The sequence below is a fragment of the Ranitomeya variabilis genome, chromosome 2, assembly GCF_051348905.1.
Source record: "Ranitomeya variabilis isolate aRanVar5 chromosome 2, aRanVar5.hap1, whole genome shotgun sequence".
In the NCBI taxonomy this organism is placed as follows: domain Eukaryota; kingdom Metazoa; phylum Chordata; class Amphibia; order Anura; family Dendrobatidae; genus Ranitomeya; species Ranitomeya variabilis.
In genome coordinates, this window is record NC_135233.1 from 850,761,145 (window position 1) to 850,780,009 (window position 18,865).

The window sequence follows — 18,865 nt, forward strand, 5'->3', positions numbered from 1 at the left end:
GTGTGTTTAGGATCATTATCTGTTTGTAGAAGCCATGCTCTTTTCAGCTTCAGCTTTTTTACAGGTGGTGTTATGTTTGCATCAAGAATTTGTTGAAATTTCAATTAATCCATTGTCCTCTCTACCAGTAAAGTGTTCCCTGTGCCATTGGTTGCAGCACAACCACAAAGCATGATTGATCCAACCCAATGGCACAATGCTGTTTTCCTGAAATTCAGTGTCCTTTTTTCTCTACTGTTGTATATAGTGAGAGAAATAATCCAGAGTAGTCTCCCTCCACCGTTTGTACCACAGAAAATCTGTAATAGTAGCAAATAAAAGTGGCCTTTAAAACGTATCTTTTACTAGTCAATTCCTTAAAAGAAGGTCTATACCCTAAATACGAATATGTGAACCAATACACCAGCACACAAATAAATAGTGTTTATGACATCTGTCACACCATATGAAATAATTATGTGAACCACCACAAAGCCCAAATCCCCATCATGGGAAAATTCAAATTGAGCTAATTTTTATAAACATTGTTCACACAAATGCAAGTTCCAATAAAAAGGAACAATCTCACAGGTTGTTGGCTTTCATTTCTCCTTTAGCTGCAACTTCAAGGAGTGCAGGTCCCAGTATAGTCCCTGTCAGTCCCTGTTGTCTAGGCTGATCCTGGCACATCAAAACTCTCACCCTTACAAGGGCAGTTCACAGCTAGCCCTGACACTAGCCAGCCTTAGACTAACCCTGTGTGCCTTCCGACTGGTTTCCTCAACACCATGATTCATCAGAGGAATGGTACATGTATTCCTTATTAAGAGTAGCCGGGCAGCAAATCCCTTCACCAGGGATATCAAAGAGGCAATGGCCATTGAACCATTTTCCATTTTGTAATTGTATAAATGTAAAAAATATTTTTTTTTTGCCTAAAATATAAAGGAAATGTGTGATCTCTAATTTTAGGCCTTTTAAAGAGATTAGTTCACTTTCAACTTGCTTAACTGTTCACAATAACAGTAATCTTAACCAGGGATGCCAATCTTTTACTTGCCACTGTACAAGTAAATATATATATATACACAGTATATTCAATACATTATTATCCTCACATGTCCCTGTGTATATAAATATATTACAGCTACCTCTGCATTTATGATCAGAGTTTGATAATTGTATGTGTCTATGTGTCAAAACCAAAACAGATGAGTCAACTGAAAGGATATCTAGCACAGAAATGGCGTGGAGCACTACGATGACTTCTGCAAAACCGGCTATGGGATCTGAGAACAGCACTGCAGTGACTACAACCCCAAATCACACAGCAACTTCAAATTATGTCAACATTACAAGTTTGGATCCAAGTTCAAGATTTATAGGTAAGCCTTAATGATCCATTAACTTTTCAATAACTAATGTCCAGTAGAATAACAAACATTAGATCTAAGCATCATGCAAATGTATATATAAGAGAATAAGTTGATATTCTAATACAAAGTTCTGCCATGTTATGCAACATTACTTTTCTCAATTGAATATGTATAGGCGATGTAGTAAAGTTGTATTCTGACACAAGTAATTTCTCATTAAGTGTCTGGTTCTGGAGTACTAGAAATGTGTTAGGTTTTTGTTAGGTAGGACAATCAGTTATGAAGAATTTTTTCTATTGCCCGACCCTGTTTAAAAAAATATGATCGATCTGGGCAAATTTTGTGAGGTGTAGTTAAAAGCAAGTTGGTTCTATGTAGCACTTAAGGTTTAACTAATTTCTTTTTTTTAATTATTATTATTATTATTATTATTATTATTATTATTATCATATTTTCTTAATCTTTGCAAGGTTATTAATCTATGTTATATACTCCATTACCTTATCTTTCCAGTTTTGTTACCAAACTCCAAGCTGGAAGGACTGTATAAACTGCAATATTCACCACTGACGGCAGATGGTTTGAATATAGTGAATACACCAACACCCCCAATCAAAGAACTCAAGATGCAATGCTGACACACTGCTGCTGGAGATAAATTATGGTTCTATGAACCCCTGTGATAGTTTAAAAATTATTAATATAAGGCCGAGGTCACATTAGCCTATAGTCATCCATATAGTATAGTGCACTCCCCATAGTCCTCAGCTGATGCTCCCTCCTTCATCATTGCTTTCAACTGTATTGGCATCCAGGATACATTTAAAAGTAGCGCATCTGCTGATGGGCACCTCAGAGCACAGGACCAGAGGTGCCCAAACTCCCGTTTCCCCAGTGGCTACTCTGCTGGCTCATGACTATTTTATTATACTTCTAATATTAATTTCATTATACTAATACCATAGTTCAGAGATTTTTTACATTCAGATCTCTACCCAACCCTCCATGCATTGATCCATCTAATCATCCATGTCACTTATAGGGTAGGGGTAATAGTTATTGTCTGGGCTGGTAATAGTGCTTTATGCATTACTTCTATCCCTGCAGTGTCCTCTAAAGGCGATGGGATTGTGTGTGATACAAGGATTCGGAGTGTTTAGGTAGAGTTACAGGTCTGTGCTCACTGCTGCTTTGCAGCCCTGCAGATGGCATAATGGGAAACGTAGTAAGAAGAAAGAAAAGGAATCTGAAGAGGAGGTGATCAATATGACAACAGATCTGGTGCCAGGGCACAGGAAGCCAAGCAAAAAGGCAAAAAACAAAATGGAACTTGACTGAAAAGGTATATGAGGTTTAGGGGTATTATCTTTAACCCCTTTCTGACGGTAGAAGTAATAGTACGCCCACGTCAGAATTCCTCCCTTTGATGTGGGCTCCGGCGCTGTGCCCACATCTTTCCCAGCATATGTCAGCTGTTTTGAACAGGTGACATGTGCGTCTAACAGCTGAGGTTGGAATCACTATCTACTCGCAGATGTTAACCCATTAAGTGCTGCTGTCAATCTCTGACAGCGGCATTTAACTCGCGCTCTCCGGAAAAGTGCCGTAAATCTCACCCATTGGTGACCCTGCCACTTGATTGTGGATCACCGATAGTTTGGCATGACAACCAGAGGTCTCCAGCAGACCTCAATGTTTGTCATAGCCAGATTGCTATGATCACCTCCCGTGCTTGGCACTCATAGCAAGTGACTATTTCTGCTACATACAAATGACCTGATCATCACCTGTATGTAGGAGAGCCGATCAAAGTACTGCTGCTTCTAGTCTCCCATGAAAAAGTAAAAAAAGTTTTTAAAAATATAAAAAAAAATAAAAGCTCAAATCACCCCCCTTTCGCCCCATTCAAAATAAAACATTAAAAAAAAAATTATACACATATTTGGTATTGCCGTGTTCAGAAACGCCTGATCTATCAACATAAAAAAAATTAACCCGATAGCTAAATGGCTTAACAAGAAAAAAAATTAAAAACATCTGAATTTCTTTTTTTTGGTCTCTGCTACATTGCAATAAAATGCAATAACAGGTGATCAAAAGATCGTATCTACACCAATAAAAACATCAGCTTGGCACACTAAAAATAAGCCCTCACCCAGCTCAAGATCACTATAAATGGAGACGCTACGGGTCTTGGAAAATGTTGCCATTTAAATTTTTTTTACCAAAGTTTAAAAAAAAAAAAAAATTTAAAAAGAACCTAGACATGTTTGGTGTCTATGAACTTGTAATGAACTGGAGAATCATAATGGCAGGTCAGTTTTAGCATGTAGTGAACATGGTAAAAAAAACTGAGGAATTGCACTTTTTTTGAAATTTCCCCGCACTTGGAATTTGTTTCCCATTTTCCAGTACACGACATGTTAAAACCAATGGTGTTGTTCAAAAGTACAACTTGTCCTGCAAAAATCAAGCCCTCAAATGGCCATTTTGATCAAAAAATAAAAAAATAATGCCACTGGGAAAAGGACAAGACAGGGGTGGAGGGCACCATTAACAATAAGACGACAAGGGGGATCTACCCAAGGTATGCCAATATTGAATTAGACTAAATAAGAAGAAGAAAGAGACATACCAAAAACTGGGGAACACCCTAAACATGTAATATATCACTTAATGTTTTTATATATTGTTTATTAGAGTCCAAAAAACACACAACAACAATAGATTAAAAACATTAAAAACAATAAACAAACAACCCTATTAAGAGGTAGACCCACCTAGAAACCAGACACATAAATCAAGTGTCAATGATAATGGTATTGCAGTACTCAAATGAATATGCTCAAGACAAATGCCTATACAAATGGCAGATGGACATTGTGAGAAAACAATCCATGACAGAATTATATAAAGTGCATGACAGGCCACATATGTTAGACAAGTGCTGGTCACATAGATGTTTACTATATTGAACGACCTGCTATAATTGAAAATCTGCTTGGCAAAGAAATCGTACAAATTCCCTAAGTAGGCACCGATAATGATACACTATTAAGAATGGAGTCCTATAACAAATGTGGACATAGGTGGTAGCCTATTCCAGCAGGATCAATTATTATTATGCGGGTATGCTCAAGGGTTTAAAAGTCACTCAGACAAACAGTGTAATCCAAAATGACCAGCCTGATTACTCGAAATGGCATAAACACCATAGTTATATAGACAGGCAAATGGCATATGTGACCCAGAATGTAGCAATATACCAAGAAATAAATTACCCTATAGCCCCATAACTAATTCACATGCACCAAAATAACTTAAGCATTAAAGGAGATATCCATAAATGGAGTATCATGAAAGCATGCCCAGAAAGTATGCAAACCAAATGAGAGGTCCGGAGAGGGTCAGAGACCCAACGCGTGTCGCCACAGCAGTGGCTTCATCAGGGGTAAGAGTGGTCTCTGAATATAAAAGTCCTGGTCAGGCTGAGAAGAGCAGATGGTGCCAGAAACTTCACAAGGACAGGTTGTATGCCTGCGAGGTGGGCTTGCAGTCACCATCGCCACAGAAAAGTCTGAGAGCAGTCAGATGCCAGCAAAGGCCTGAGTTGTAAGGTAGATCCATGCCCCACTACAGTGCAATGCCATGACCAGAGCCAAGCCAGTTCTGAAAGACGCCACGGCCGAGTTACTGGGACATGCTTGGAGAGCGAGACAGGCAAGACGTTGTGAGCCAGTGAGCAAGATTTGGACAACTCCATTTGAGCCCTGGGATCCAGACTATGCTTGTCAAGTACTGGAAATCAAAGCAATGCCAATCAAAACCCAGAACCCAGACGACTCCAGTCAAGAGTCAAGGGCCAGCCCCTCACTTTATCAGACCAATGAGACGGCCGTCAGCGGTGAAAAACTGAAGACACCAGAAGAATACATGACCAGAGACTTTCTTCTCAGCTGGTAATCGGAGGACGTGAGAGAGCAGGGTCATTGCTTTCAACACAGACTCACGGTACCAGGTGTGGGCAGGAGGAGGCTTCAGATGAGACAGGTCCTGGCTGATGATAAGTGTTATTAGACTTTGTCAGGGCCCGGGAAGCCCCAAGGGTGTCCTAGACACTGTTCCTGCTAAATACATTGTTTGCCCACTTCATGGTTAGTCCAAGGTTGGACTGTAGACCTCAAACTGATCTCGAGGACATATCTCTTGTAATGTACTTGTGTTGACATGTGCTCCCTATAGCTGTTCATGAAGAAGAGGTGCAAAAGAAACTCCAGACAGTGGTTTGTATAAGTCACAAAGAATTTGACAATTTTAGACTACATTGTATAGTGCTCTGTGCTGAGCAATCCATCAATGGGGGGTGATGTCTTTATTCCCCAAAACAGTATTGAGTATTGAGATTTACTCCTTGACATATCAATTTACTTCAGTTAGTCAAATGGAGTTCAAAGAATGAACATTAGGAAACGGTTTGGCTTGCTCTGCTTTTTTGTGCAAGACTCCAAAATAAAGTTGGCTACACTGCACAGATAATCCAAAGTAACGACTATTTTCCATTTTCATATTGGGTAACTATCCAGTAAAGATATGATTTTCTTACATAACATAATGCCACCTGGTGCCCAAAGTGTTTGACAATGTGCATGTTATCTAAAAAGTTGGGGGCTGCTGGACACACATGCTCAGTCACTTAGCTCATAGCCAACTCTCTGCACTATAATTTTCTTTTTACTGAAGGCTAGCCAATAAAAATAGGTTCCAGGACAGAAAGGTGTTTATTTCAATAGGATTTTGTTAAGATAATAACTCAATAAAATACAGAATGAGCTCTCCAATGGATTTAATTTTGAATATCATTCTGCAGCTTGCCACTGCATGTGCTATGCTGCATAGAAGCTGTAGAAGCTAAAGGGTCATACATTTTTAATTAACATCCTTTAATTTTTATTTTTTTTTGGGGGGTGCACACATTTGCATTGTATAAATCGCTCCATCCTATACAGGATTTCATAGCCATATTGCACTATAGCCATTAGGTAGTGGTTGTGGGACAATGCTGAAGTTTAGAGAATATAAGGGAGTTGGATGGTTGAAGACAAAAGATTTCCTCTGCCCTGGCTCTGCATACACTCTTTTCATCGATAACGAGCTGCAGAAAAGAAGACTGCCACGTGAATCAAAAAAAAAAAACAGCCGAGAAATATATGTTAGGTGCAAAGACTTTTTTGAGAGATAAACTAACATGTTACTCTACAAGTGATGCTCTACCAGTGCGTTATGTATCAAGACAAGATTCAATTTCTTTGCATTTTTTAAATCAAAAGCTAAGCGCAAGACAAAAAAAAAATCACATTTTTGAACATTTGTTACAGAAAGCCAACACTATACCTAGCTCCTCTTCTCAACAGAATTAGGTTATGAAATTGTGGATTACAAAATTAATGAATATTTTCATGATTTTTTTCAAATTTTCTTTTTATGTTTATAGCAGAAAAATAGTCACATTCATTTATTGGTTAAAGTTTTTTTAAATTTTTTTGTTTGTTTTAGAACCTGCCTCCAATATGTTCCACATTAATTATTACCATTGCATGATAACTCGTTTTTATTTTTATTAGTGTCCACTACTGCTGAGATACAAGGATGCTTGAATAGTTCCTGCTCACCAGATGCCGACTGTTATATCACACAAGAAAGCTACATCTGTGCCTGTAAAGATGGATTTTTGGGTAAGAGGATATGTAATATTCTGTCATTATCATTTGTGATAGTTTAGGTCTTAGTGTAACACTTATAGTTACAAAATAACTAGGCTAATTAAAAAGAGTTGTCCACTACTGGGACAACCACTTCTAAAATTAAACAGTGCCCCATATAAAATAAAAACAGCATATACTCACTATTCGGACTGGCTCCATTCCAGTGATGCCGGAACATGACATTGTTAAGTCACGTGAGCTCTGAAGCCTATTGGTAGCTGCTGATGGGTTGCAGCGCTCATATTACATGAAAAAGTCACACAAGCACAGGCAGACCCCACACCTTGGTAGTCCCCATACAAGTTTTGAATTAAAAAAATAAAAGATAATTTGACTAAATTGGAAGACATTTTCAGTAAGGCCAAACAATCAAAATTTCAAAGTGATAAAATATGGACTATCTATATGATAAAGTATATATTTGATAGATGAAATATTACAAAACTGAAGACATACTTTCTATTTCAAAAGAAAGGTAGTACAAAAAATGCACACAGCACAATTGGACAAAAAAAAGAACATACTAAAATAGGAAGTCATTAGAAGAGCTGGGTGAAAACATGATGGGCATAAGATCACACAGATTGAGACAGTAGGATTAGAGATTAGATAGCAGTCCAGTAATTCGATCTATTGCTTTATGTGTTAAAATCACACAAATTACAGTTATTTCAAAATTATCCTTGTAACTGGTAAATACATTTGACAATTTTTGAACATTATTGTCTGTTAATAAATTTTCTAGACTTACACTGAAATACCATGTCTCTGAAACTGACACCGTTTTCCACGACACAGTAAATCAAAATGACAATAGGGCTGATGCGGTACAGCCCATGAATGCACAAATATTTATTGAACAACGCACTTTTCTTCCTTTTAAACAGTTGGTGGCTGAATCAGGACAGAATAATGTTAACTTGAATTCACAATCCTAATTTCCATCCAACACAATTACGTTTGGACCAGTTTAAAGAATTAATAGCAGCTGATCTCACCAAATTAAAAGAAAAAATACATAGAAATTATATGTTAATTAAACAAATATAAAAAAAAATTAAATTAAAAAAAGCACCAAATAGGTAGAGCAGTCAAGAATTTCTTCCAATTAAATATGGACATAATAATTAATAATACTATATATTAAGCATTTCAAACTAATATAACATTACATATAGAGATGGCCGGGCTTGCTTGGCACTACTCAGTACTCGATTGGACATCCTGATGCTCAAGACGCTCGGTACCCGTTTGAGTATATGGGTATTCTGGCACCATGCTCTATTCCCCACCCCATACGTTTTGTGACTGATTTTCTGCCACTAGACATGATTGAATTTTATGCCAATTTACTGTAATGCCAAAGCCATTGTGAGTGGCTGGCCGCATACTGTCATCGGGTCTATTTACAGTGGGTACGGAAAGTATTCATACCTCTTTAAATTTTTCACTCTTTGTTTCATTGCAGCCATTTGGTAAATTCAAAAAAGTTCATATTTTTCTCATTAATGTACACTCTGCACCCCATCTCGAATAGAAAAACATAAATGTAGTAATTTTTGCAAATTTATTAAAAAAGAAAAACTGAAATATCACATGGTCATAAGTATTCAGACCATTTGCTCAGTATTGAGTAGAAGCACCCTTTTCAGCTAGTACAGCCATGTGTCTTCTTGGGAATGATGCAACTAATTTTTCACACCCTGATTTGGGGATCCTCTGCCATTCCTCCTTGCAGATCCTCTCCAGTTTCGTCAGGTTGGATGGTGAATGTTGGTGGACAGCCATTTTCAGGTCTGTCAAGTCTGAGGTCCAGAGCACTCTGGAAGAGGTTTTCATGCAGGATATCTCTGTACTTGGCCGCATTCATGTTTCCTTCAATGACATCCAGTCATCCTGTCCCTGCAGCTGAAAAACACCCCCATAGCATGATGCTGCCATCACCATGTTTCACTGTTGAGATTGTATTGGGCAGGTGATGAGCAGTGACTGATTTTCTCCACACATACGGCTTAGAATTATCACCAAAAAGTCTATCTTTGTCTCATCAGACCAGAGAATCTTATTTCTCATAGTCTGGGAGTCCTTCATGTGTTTTTTAGCAAACGCTATGTGGGCTTTCATATGTTTTGCACTGAGGAGAGTCTTCCGTCGGCCACTCTGCCATAAAGGCCTGACTGGTGGAGGGCTGCAGTGATAGTTGACTTAGTGGATCTTTCTCCCATCTTCCTACTGCATCTCTGGAGCTCAGCCACAGTGATCTTGGGGTTTTTCTTTACCTCTCTCACCAAGGCTCTACTCCCATGATAGTTCAGTTTGGCTGGATGGCCAGGTCTAGGAAGACTTCTGGTGGTCCCAAACTTCTTTCATTTAAGGATTCTGGAGGCCACTTAGGAACCTTGAGTACTGCAGAAATTCTATTGTAAACATGGCCAGATCTGTGCCTTGTGCCACAATTCTGTTTCTGAGCTCCTTGGCCAGTTCCTTTGATCTCATGATTCTCATTTTGTTTGACACGCACTGTGAGCTGTGGGGTCTTATATAGACAGGTGTGTGCCTTTCCAAATCAAGTCCTATCAGTTTAATTAAACACAGCTGACCTCCAATGAAGAACTAGAACCGTCTCAAGGAGGATCACATGGAAATGGACAGCATGTGACTTAAATATGAGTGTCTGAGCAAAGGGTCTGAATACTTATGACTAGGGTTGAGCGACTTTTCATTTTTTGAGATCGAGTCGGGTTTCACGAAACCCGACTTTCTCAAGAGTCGGGTCGAGTGAAATCGGCCGATCTTATTGAAAAGTCGGGGATCGGCCAAAACACGAAACCCAATGCAAGTCAATGGGGAAGCATACTTTTTTTATATTTGCTTCAGCGCGATAATATTGAAAAGCCGGTAATTCAATTGCCGGCTTTTCATTTCTCCTGCCTAAACCCGACATGATATGAGACATGGTTTACATACAGTAAACCATGCCATATCCCCCTTTTTTTGCATATTCCACACTACTAATGTTAGTAGTGTGTATGTGCAAAATTTCGGCACTGTAGCTATTAAATTTAAGGGTTAAATCGCGGAAAAAATTGGCGTGGGCTCCCGCGCAATTTTCTCCACCAGAGTGGTAAAGCCAGTGACTGAGGGCAGATATTAATAGCCAGGAGAGGGTCCATGGTTATTGGCCCCCCCGTGGCTAAAAACATCTGCCCCCAGCCACCCCAGAAAAGGCACATCTGGAAGATGCGCCAATTCTGGCACTTGGCCACTCTCTTCCTACTCCTGTGTAGTGGTGGGATATGGGGTAATGAAGGGTTAATGCCACCATGCTATTGTAAGGTGACATTAAGCCAGATTAATAATGGAGAGGCGTCAATTCTGACACCTATCCATTATTAATCCAATTGTATGAAAGGGTTAAAAAGCACACACACACATGATTAAAAAGTATTTTAATGAAATAAACACACAGGTTGTTGCAATATTTTATTGCTCTCTCAATCCACCTGAAGACCCTCGCTTGGAAAAATAATAAACGAACAAAATACATACCCTCTGATGAACTGTCACGTCCCACGAGGTAAATCCATCTGAAGGGGTTAAAATAGTTTACAGGCAGGAGCTCTGCTATAATGCAGCTGTGCTCGTGCCTGTAAACCCCGGCGAATGAAGGAAATGTAGGTCAATGACCTATAGTTACCTTCAGTCGCGGTGATGTGCCCCCTGGTGGATGTCCTCATATGACCTGGAGCGTGGGAAAAAGTTCCCAGGCTGCAGTTCATGAGGACATCCACCAGGGGGCGCATCACCGCGACTGAAGGTACCTATAGGTCATTGACCTACATTTCCTTCATTCGCCGGGGTTTGGGGTGGCTGGGGGCAGATGTTTTTAGTCACGGGGGGCCAATAACCATGGACACTCTCCGGGCTATTACTATCTGCCCTCAGTCACTGGCTTTACCACTCTGGCAGAGAAAATTGCGCGGGAGCCCGCGCCAATTTTTTCCACGATTTAACCCTTAAATTTAATAGCTACAGCGCCGAAATTTTGCACATACACACTACTAACATTAGTAGTGTGGAATATGCAAAAAAAGGGGGATATGACATGGTTTACTGTATGTAAACCATGTCTCATATCATGTCGGGTTTAGGCAGGGGAAATGAAAAGCCGGCAATTGAATTACCGGCTTTTCAACATTATCGCGCTGAAGTAAATATAAATATATATATATATATGTGTCTCTATGAAATATATATATATATATATATATATATATATATATATATATATAACGAAACCCGACTTTGGATTACAGATCGTGTACCGCCGACCCGATCCCAGAGTGGGATCTGTTCGGGTTTCACGAAACCCAACTTTGCTAAAAGTCGGCGACTTTTGAAAAGTGCCGATCTCCGATCTGTTTCGCTCAACCCTACTTATGACCATGTGATATTTCATTTTTTCTTTTTTATTAAATTTGAAAAAACAGAAATGTAGAAATTTTTGCAGTCAAGATGGGGTGCAGAGCAGAGTGTACATTAATGTGGAAAAAATGAACTTTTTTAAATTCGCCAAATGGCTGCATTGAAACAAAGAGTGAAAAATTTAAAGGGGTCTGAATACTTTCCGTACCCACTGTAAGACCCGGTGATGTCATTCTCAGTGCATTGTACCTGGAAATAGCGTAGGAAAAGTTTCTGCTGGAGAATTGTCAGTGTGCCATAGCATTACAGTACCTGCTGGTACAACATTATTCCAACAGTCCTTTTCAGGGCTATTTCAAATAGATTCAATTCTATAATAATACCTCTTTTAGCTGCAATTAGTGTAAGGTTAGCAGCTAGGGTATAGATAGTGTATTAGAGGCATTTAAGCAGGGTTAATTGCATTACAGTCCTTAGTGCTGCTACGTTAAACCAACAGTCCTTTTCAGGGCTAATTCAAATAGATTCTATTCTATAATAATTCTGCTCTTAGCTGTCATTAGTGTAGGGTTAGCTGCTTGAGAAACGTTAGCTTATTGGAGGCATCTAGTCAGGGATTACAGTTCTTGTTGGGGCTAATGTAGGAGAGTGGAGCACAGGAGATAAAACACTGCAATACCGTGCCAGTGCTCCGAGTCAGGTGATGACGATGAAGCCAGCCTTTTATACAAAAGGCTAGTTCACCAAAACAGAAGAGGATTAGGCCCAAAGGAAGTGACAGTTGGTTCTGCTGTATATCCAGCAGCGGTGACAGTTTACCGCAGTTGTGTGTACCAGCAAGGTCCAGACTAAGATGACGGTGAACCACCGAAGACCAGAGCTATGCCAATCAAGGTCCAGAGTTTACCTGTTGACACAGTCAAGCCCCGAAGACTCGAACAACGCCGGTCTCCCAACCTGAACGATGCTGGTCAACAGTCAAGGACCAGCCCCCAAGGAGATACAGACCAAGGAGACACTCATCGGTGGTCAGGTACCAAAGAAGCCCTGAGGATATCCGGCCAGAGGCCCATACTTGGGCCGGTGATCGAAGGAGAAGTGTGGGACTGCCCATGACTTTCAGCAGAGACTTATGGTACCCAGTGTGGGCAGAGGGAGGCTACAGACCAGATGGAGTCAGGCTGATGCTAGATTGGCACAGAGAGAACTGGTAGATTTTGTTAGGAAAGCATTTGGCTAGTGAGACAGAGAAGCAGCCCTTATAGGGCCCAGAAGTTCTTAGAGACTGTTCCCACCAATTACAGTGTTTACCTCCCTCCCAACTAAAATTAGGTTGGACTGTAGACTCCGAGTTTATCTGGATATTCCCCATTGTTCATTAACCAATATATTCCTGTTTATATAATTGTTTTGTCATTGATTCTGTGAATACTGTGTCTGAACAATCTACCTCTGACTCTAATGACAATTTTTTATTCATATTATTCCGTTAAGCAAACAAAAGTAGATTGTTGTTCAGCCTGGTGTCTCCTCTGTTGCATATAGTTGCTTACAAATGTTTACATTTGGCTTTGTCAGCAGGATGCAACATTTTAGTGCAGAAATGGTGGAAGAGTGTGAAAGCGGGTCAACCCGGGGCCATGCTCAGCAACCTCCTAAAGTTCACAGGGGATAAGATGCATATGTATCCCATGACCCCTGCTGTAGAGGCAGAGCTGGCCCTACTGACCCTTGACGGAGAGACACAACAGACAGTTGTGTACCGACAGCCAAAGGACCATGACACTGTTGAAGAGGTGAATAAGATCTTAGAGGACATGCATGGTGACACTTCTGACTTTATCAACTTATGGATACACCTATTCCGACAGGTCCAAGGGGAGGGCGAGACTGTAGTGCAGTATCTCAATGCCTTGCAGGAAGTGAAGGCGAATAACACTAAGAAGAGAGCAAGATCTGGGGCCTTTAGACGAAGTGTTGCAAGACCAATTAGTTGCCAGCCTGAGGGTTTCCTATTTGAGACAGGCCCTGAAAGAGTGGCTACTGACTAATTCTGCCATGAATTTCCTGGAGGTCGGGGCTGAGGCTCGAATCCGAGAAAGAGAAGGGCCTGCCTCTGTCGGGCGTGACCCAAAGCCACCAAGTGGCCCCAACTTCAAAAGTGGCTAGCAGAAAACCTGACTGATTGCGATAATCACATCTAACTTTTGTTATCATAAAAAATTTTCTTAACTTCAGCTATTGATGACTTATACAAAGGATTGGTCATCAATAGATTACCATTGGGGCTCTGACACACAGCACCCTCACTGATCATCTGTTTTCAGGTCTGGATGCAAACAGTGAACAGAGCTGAACAGCAATGCTCCAGTCATTGTGTAGTGGACTTTCCTGGGTACTGCAGCTCAGTTATCATTCACTTTAAAAGGAGCTGAGCTGCAGAACTGGAGGTTGATCACTATAAGACCGGGGTCAAACTTGCAAGTGCAATGCGAAAAACTTGCGCGAGTCTCTCGCCTCAATACCTGGCACTGCCTCCGGCACTTGGGACCGGAGTGTGCGGCTGCATGCATTTCTATGCAACTGAACGCTCCGGTCCCGAGTGCCGGCGGCAGTGCCTGGTATTGAGGCGCGAGTTTCTCGCATTGCACTCGCAAGTGTGACCCTGGTCTTATAGTGATCATCCTCCAGTTCTGCAGCTCAGCTCCTTTTAAGGTGAATTATAACTGAGCTGCAGTACCCAGGAAAGTCCACTACACAATGACTGGAGCATTGCTGTTCAGCTCTGTTCACTGTTTGCATCCAGACCTGAAACTAGGAAACTAGTTTCCCGGCTGCAATCCTGAGGATGCCGTATGCTGTTTATGTTGTTAGTTTTGGACATTAAACTACGTTTACTTTGAACTTTCCTGGGTCACTGCCTGTCTGTCACACTGCACCAACCCAGCTGCACTACAACTGTTACACACATGATACTGTCTATAGAATTTGTTCACTTTTTTATGCTTTTCAATCACTATATCTATTGCCATACTGTGGGCTCTGACTTCCTCTCAATATCCATATTCTCCATAAAATGTCTGCTGCATTCCCTGCCTCTTTTTTCATATGGGCTATGACAGTCCCTCCTTATTATATACTAGATGGTGGCCCGATTCTAAAGCATCGGGTATTCTAGAATATGTATGTATGTACGTCGCGCTGTGAGTGGGGGTTAAATTCCGCGCCAATATCGCTGATTGGTCGCACCCGGCTGACCGATCCGTTATGCCGCGGTGTATGCAGTTGGTTTAACGGACTGCTAAAATGCTATGTGGGTGGCGGGCACTGACTGGGGGGGGAGTATGGAGGGGACACTGACTGCAGGGGAGTAGGGAGCGGCCATTTTGCAGCCGGGCTGTGCCCTTTGCTGATTGGTCACGACCGGCTGGCCGTGACCAATCAGCGACTTGGGATTTCCGTGACAGACAGACAAACAGACAGACAGACAAACAGACGAAAGTGCCCCTTAGACGATTATACATATAGATATTTGAGTACAATATTCACATAAAGCAGAATGCTGGCTGTAACTATTAAAGTTAAGATTTTTTTCTGAAGTGCCATAGAAAAACCATGCCACACAAAAGCACAAGGATGTTCTAGATGCAGATTGGGGGACACCAGTAATGGATCTAACTATCTGTTTATTTCATATACTTGTCACAATGGGAAGGAAAAATTCTTAAAGCACCACTCCAGTGTTTTCTTTTTTGCCACACTGGAGTGGTGTAATCTAAGTTACCTTTCCATGTCTTATACTTTTCAGCCACTGTCTTCAGCTTATATGCACGCAGACCTGGTAAGTTTGATCGAGCAATCCGGAACCCAGAACTCACAACTCAATCAAGTCTATGACAGCCTTGTTCTGGTTTTCATAGACTTACAATGAAAGTTTGTGACCATTAACTCTTACGGTCAGTCAGAAAATGTGGTCACAAGAAGGCAGCATAGGACTGTAGAGACATCAGGATTCGCTGAAGATGGTGGGTGGTGAGTACAATACTACAGTTAGGGAACTTAGATTAGTGGCACCACTCCAGTGTTGAAAAAAAACACCAAAGTGATGATTTAATCATGTGCCCTTGCCCATGGATAGTATTATGGATTGTATTATTCAACTAGATGGGTATTTCCTGGAGGAACTACAGATAGTGCTTTGGAATGGTGCCCGGGCTGCCCCTGCAAGACTTTCACACTTGGGTGCCCCTCAGGCGCTGGTTTGGTAGTTGTAGCCCCTCAGGGTTGAGGCCACTCTGGGTCCAATTTGGTGGGCCGGGTCACTCTGGGTCCGATTTGGTGGCCCGGGTCACTCTGGGTCCGATTTGGTGGCCCGGGTCACTCTGGGTCCGATTTGGTGGCCCGGGTCACTCTGGGTCTGATTTGGTGGCCCGGGTCACTCTGGGTCCGATTTGGTGGGCCGGGTCACTCTGGGTCCGATTTGGTGGCCCGGGTCACTCTGGGTCCGATTTGGTGGCCCGGGTCACTCTGGGTCCGATTTGGTGGCCCGGGTCACTCTGGGTCCGATTTGGTGGCCCGGGTCACTCTGGGTCCGATTTGGTGGCCCAGGTCACTCTGGGTCCGATTTGGTGGCCCGGGTCACTCTGGGTCCGAGTTGGTGGCCCGGGTCACTCTGGGTCCGATTTGGTGGGCTGGGTCACTCTGGGTCCGATTTGGTGGCCCGGGTCACTCTGGGTCCGATTTGGTGGCCCGGGTCACTCTGGGTCCGAGTTGGTGGCCCGGGTCACTCTGGGTCCGAGTTGGTGGCCCGGGTCACTCTGGGTCCGATTTGGCGGGTGGTGCCACTCTGGGTCCGATTTGGCGGGCGGCGCCACTCTGGGTCCGATTTGGCGGGCGGCGCCACTCTGGGTCCGATTTGGCGGGCGGCGCCACTCTGGGTCCGATTTGGCGGGCGGCGCCACTCTGGGTCCGATTTGGCGGGCGGCGCCACTCTAGGTCCGATTTGGCGGGCGGCGCCCCTCTGGGTCCGATTTGGCGGGCGGCGCCACTCTGGGTCCGATTTGGCGGGCAGCGCCACTCTGGGTCTGATTTGGCAGGCAGCGCCACTCTGGGTCCGATTTGGCGGGCGGGGCAATAATTATAATATGACTACAGATAGTGCTTTGGAATTGTGCTGTGCTGTCACTTTAAGAGCTGATATTATCTGACAACACTTGTGTGCTGGACTCATGTAGAGTTCATAGGCGTTGGCATAGTAACTGGGTCTGACTGCGCTGTATACTGCGCGGGTCTGCGCTGTATACTGCGCGGCTCTGCGCTGTATACTGCGTGGCTCTGCGTTGTATACTGCGCGGCTCTGCGCTGTATGCTGCGGGGCTCTGCGCTGTATGCTGCGGGGCTCCGCGCTGTATGCTGCGCGGCTCCACGCTGTATAATGCGCAGCTCTGCGCTGTATGCTGCGCGGCTCTGCGCTGTGTGCTGCGGGGCTCTGCGCTGTATGCTGCGGGGCTCTGCGCTGTATGCTGCGGGGCTCTGCGCTGTATGCTGCGCGGCTCTGCGCTGTATGCTGCGCGGCTGTGTGCTGTATAATGCGCGTCTCTGCGCTGTATACTGCTCGGCTCTGCGCTGTATACTGCGGGGCTCTGCGCTGTATACTGCGGGGCTCTGCGCTGTATGCTGCGGGGCTCTGCGCTGTATACTGTAATAATAATAAGACTACAGATAGTGCTTTGAAATTGTGCTGTGCTGTCACTTTAAGAGCTGATATTATCTGACAAAACGGTGACCTGGTGGAGTTGATAGGCGTTGGCATAGTAACTGTGTCTGACTGCACATATCAATGAGCTAATCAGCCAGGTGGCATTTGGCAGTTAAGTTATTTTTAGAAATTGCCTCAGAAACCAGCCCATTTTAAACGTATAGGAAAATTTCCCTATTGAAATGCATTGAAAACAATGCTTTCCAATGAGGGGGAAACAATTTTCAAATGCAAATTGCACCAAAACTACAAATCCGATCGACATGAAAATAACTTAGCACACCTCTCGTGGACGCTGGCTTCGAAATGACACCTCACTGGAGTCTGTGCGTTTTACGGTTTGGGCCGCATTAATTGCGGAAAAAAGCCTAATAATAATAAGAATAATAAGAAGAACTAGATGGGTATTTCCTGAAGGAACTACAGATAGTGCTTTGGAATGGTGCCCGGGCTGCCCCTGCAAGACTTTCACACTTGGGTGCCCCTCAGGCGGTCCGATTTGGTGGGTTGGGTCAATCTGGGTCTGATTTTGTGGGCGGGGTAAATCTAGGTCCGATTCGGTGGGCGGGGTCACTTTTGGTCCGATTCTGTGGGCGCGGCCACTCTGGGTCCGATTCGGTGGGCGGAGCCACTCTGGGTCCGATTTGGTGGGCGGGGCACCTTAGGGACCAATTTGGTGGGTGGGGTCACTCGGTCCGATTTGGTGGGCTGGGCACCTCAGGGTCTGATTTGGTGGGCTGGGCACCTCAGGGTCCGATTTGGTGGGTGGGGTTACTCTGGGTCCGATTTGGTGGGCGGGGTCACTCTGGGTCCGATTTGGTGGAAGGGGTCACTCTGGGTCTGATTTGGTGGAAGGGGTCACTCTGGGTCTGATTTGGTGGAAGGGGTCACTCTGGGTCCGATTTGGTGGGCGGAGCCACTCTGGGTCCGATTTGGTGGGCGGGGTCACTCTGGGTCCGATTTGGTGGGCGGGGTCACTCTGGGTCCGATTTGGTGGGCGGGGTCACTCTGGGTCCGATTTGGTGGGCCGGGCCCCTCGGGGTCCGATTTGGTGGGCCGGGCCCCTCGGGTTCCGAGTTGGTGAGCGGGGTAATCTACTATATAATTGTCTAAGGGCACTTCCGTCTTTCTGTCTCACAACACCGCTACGTCATCATCTCGTGAGACCGCAATGCACTCTTGGGACCGGAGCGCGCAACAAGCATCGGGTAGCGGCCACTCCAGGTGCAACAAGCATCGTGTACCGGCCGCTCTAGGAGGTGCAACAACCATCAGATACCGGCCGCTCCAGGAGGTGAGTATGTAACTTTTTTATTTTAATTCTTTTTTTTTTTTTTTTAACAGGGATATGCAGTATACTATGTGACTGGACAATATACTACGTGACTGGGCAGTATAACTACGTGGCTCTGCGCTGTATACTGCGTGGCTCTGCGCTGTATACTGCGTGGCTCTGCGCTGTATACTACGCGGCTCTGCGCTGTATACTACGCGGCTCTGCGCTGTATACTGCGCGGCTCTGCGCTGTGTACTACGCGGCTCTGCGCTGTATACTGCGCGGCTCT

At 43.5% G+C, this 18,865-nt stretch overlaps 1 protein-coding gene across 1 annotated transcript in view; it reads left to right on the top strand.

The window, feature by feature from the left end:
* Positions 1-1,086: 1,086 nt before the first annotated feature.
* LOC143803972 (uncharacterized) overlaps positions 1,087-18,865 on the top strand; it is a 254,169-nt gene continuing 236,390 nt past the window's right edge. Inside the window, exons 1-2 of the mRNA XM_077281723.1 lie at positions 1,087-1,364; positions 6,977-7,087. Coding sequence (XP_077137838.1) covers positions 1,163-1,364; positions 6,977-7,087 — 313 coding nt within the window. The 5' untranslated portion in view covers positions 1,087-1,162. The remainder of the gene's footprint in view (positions 1,365-6,976; positions 7,088-18,865) is intronic.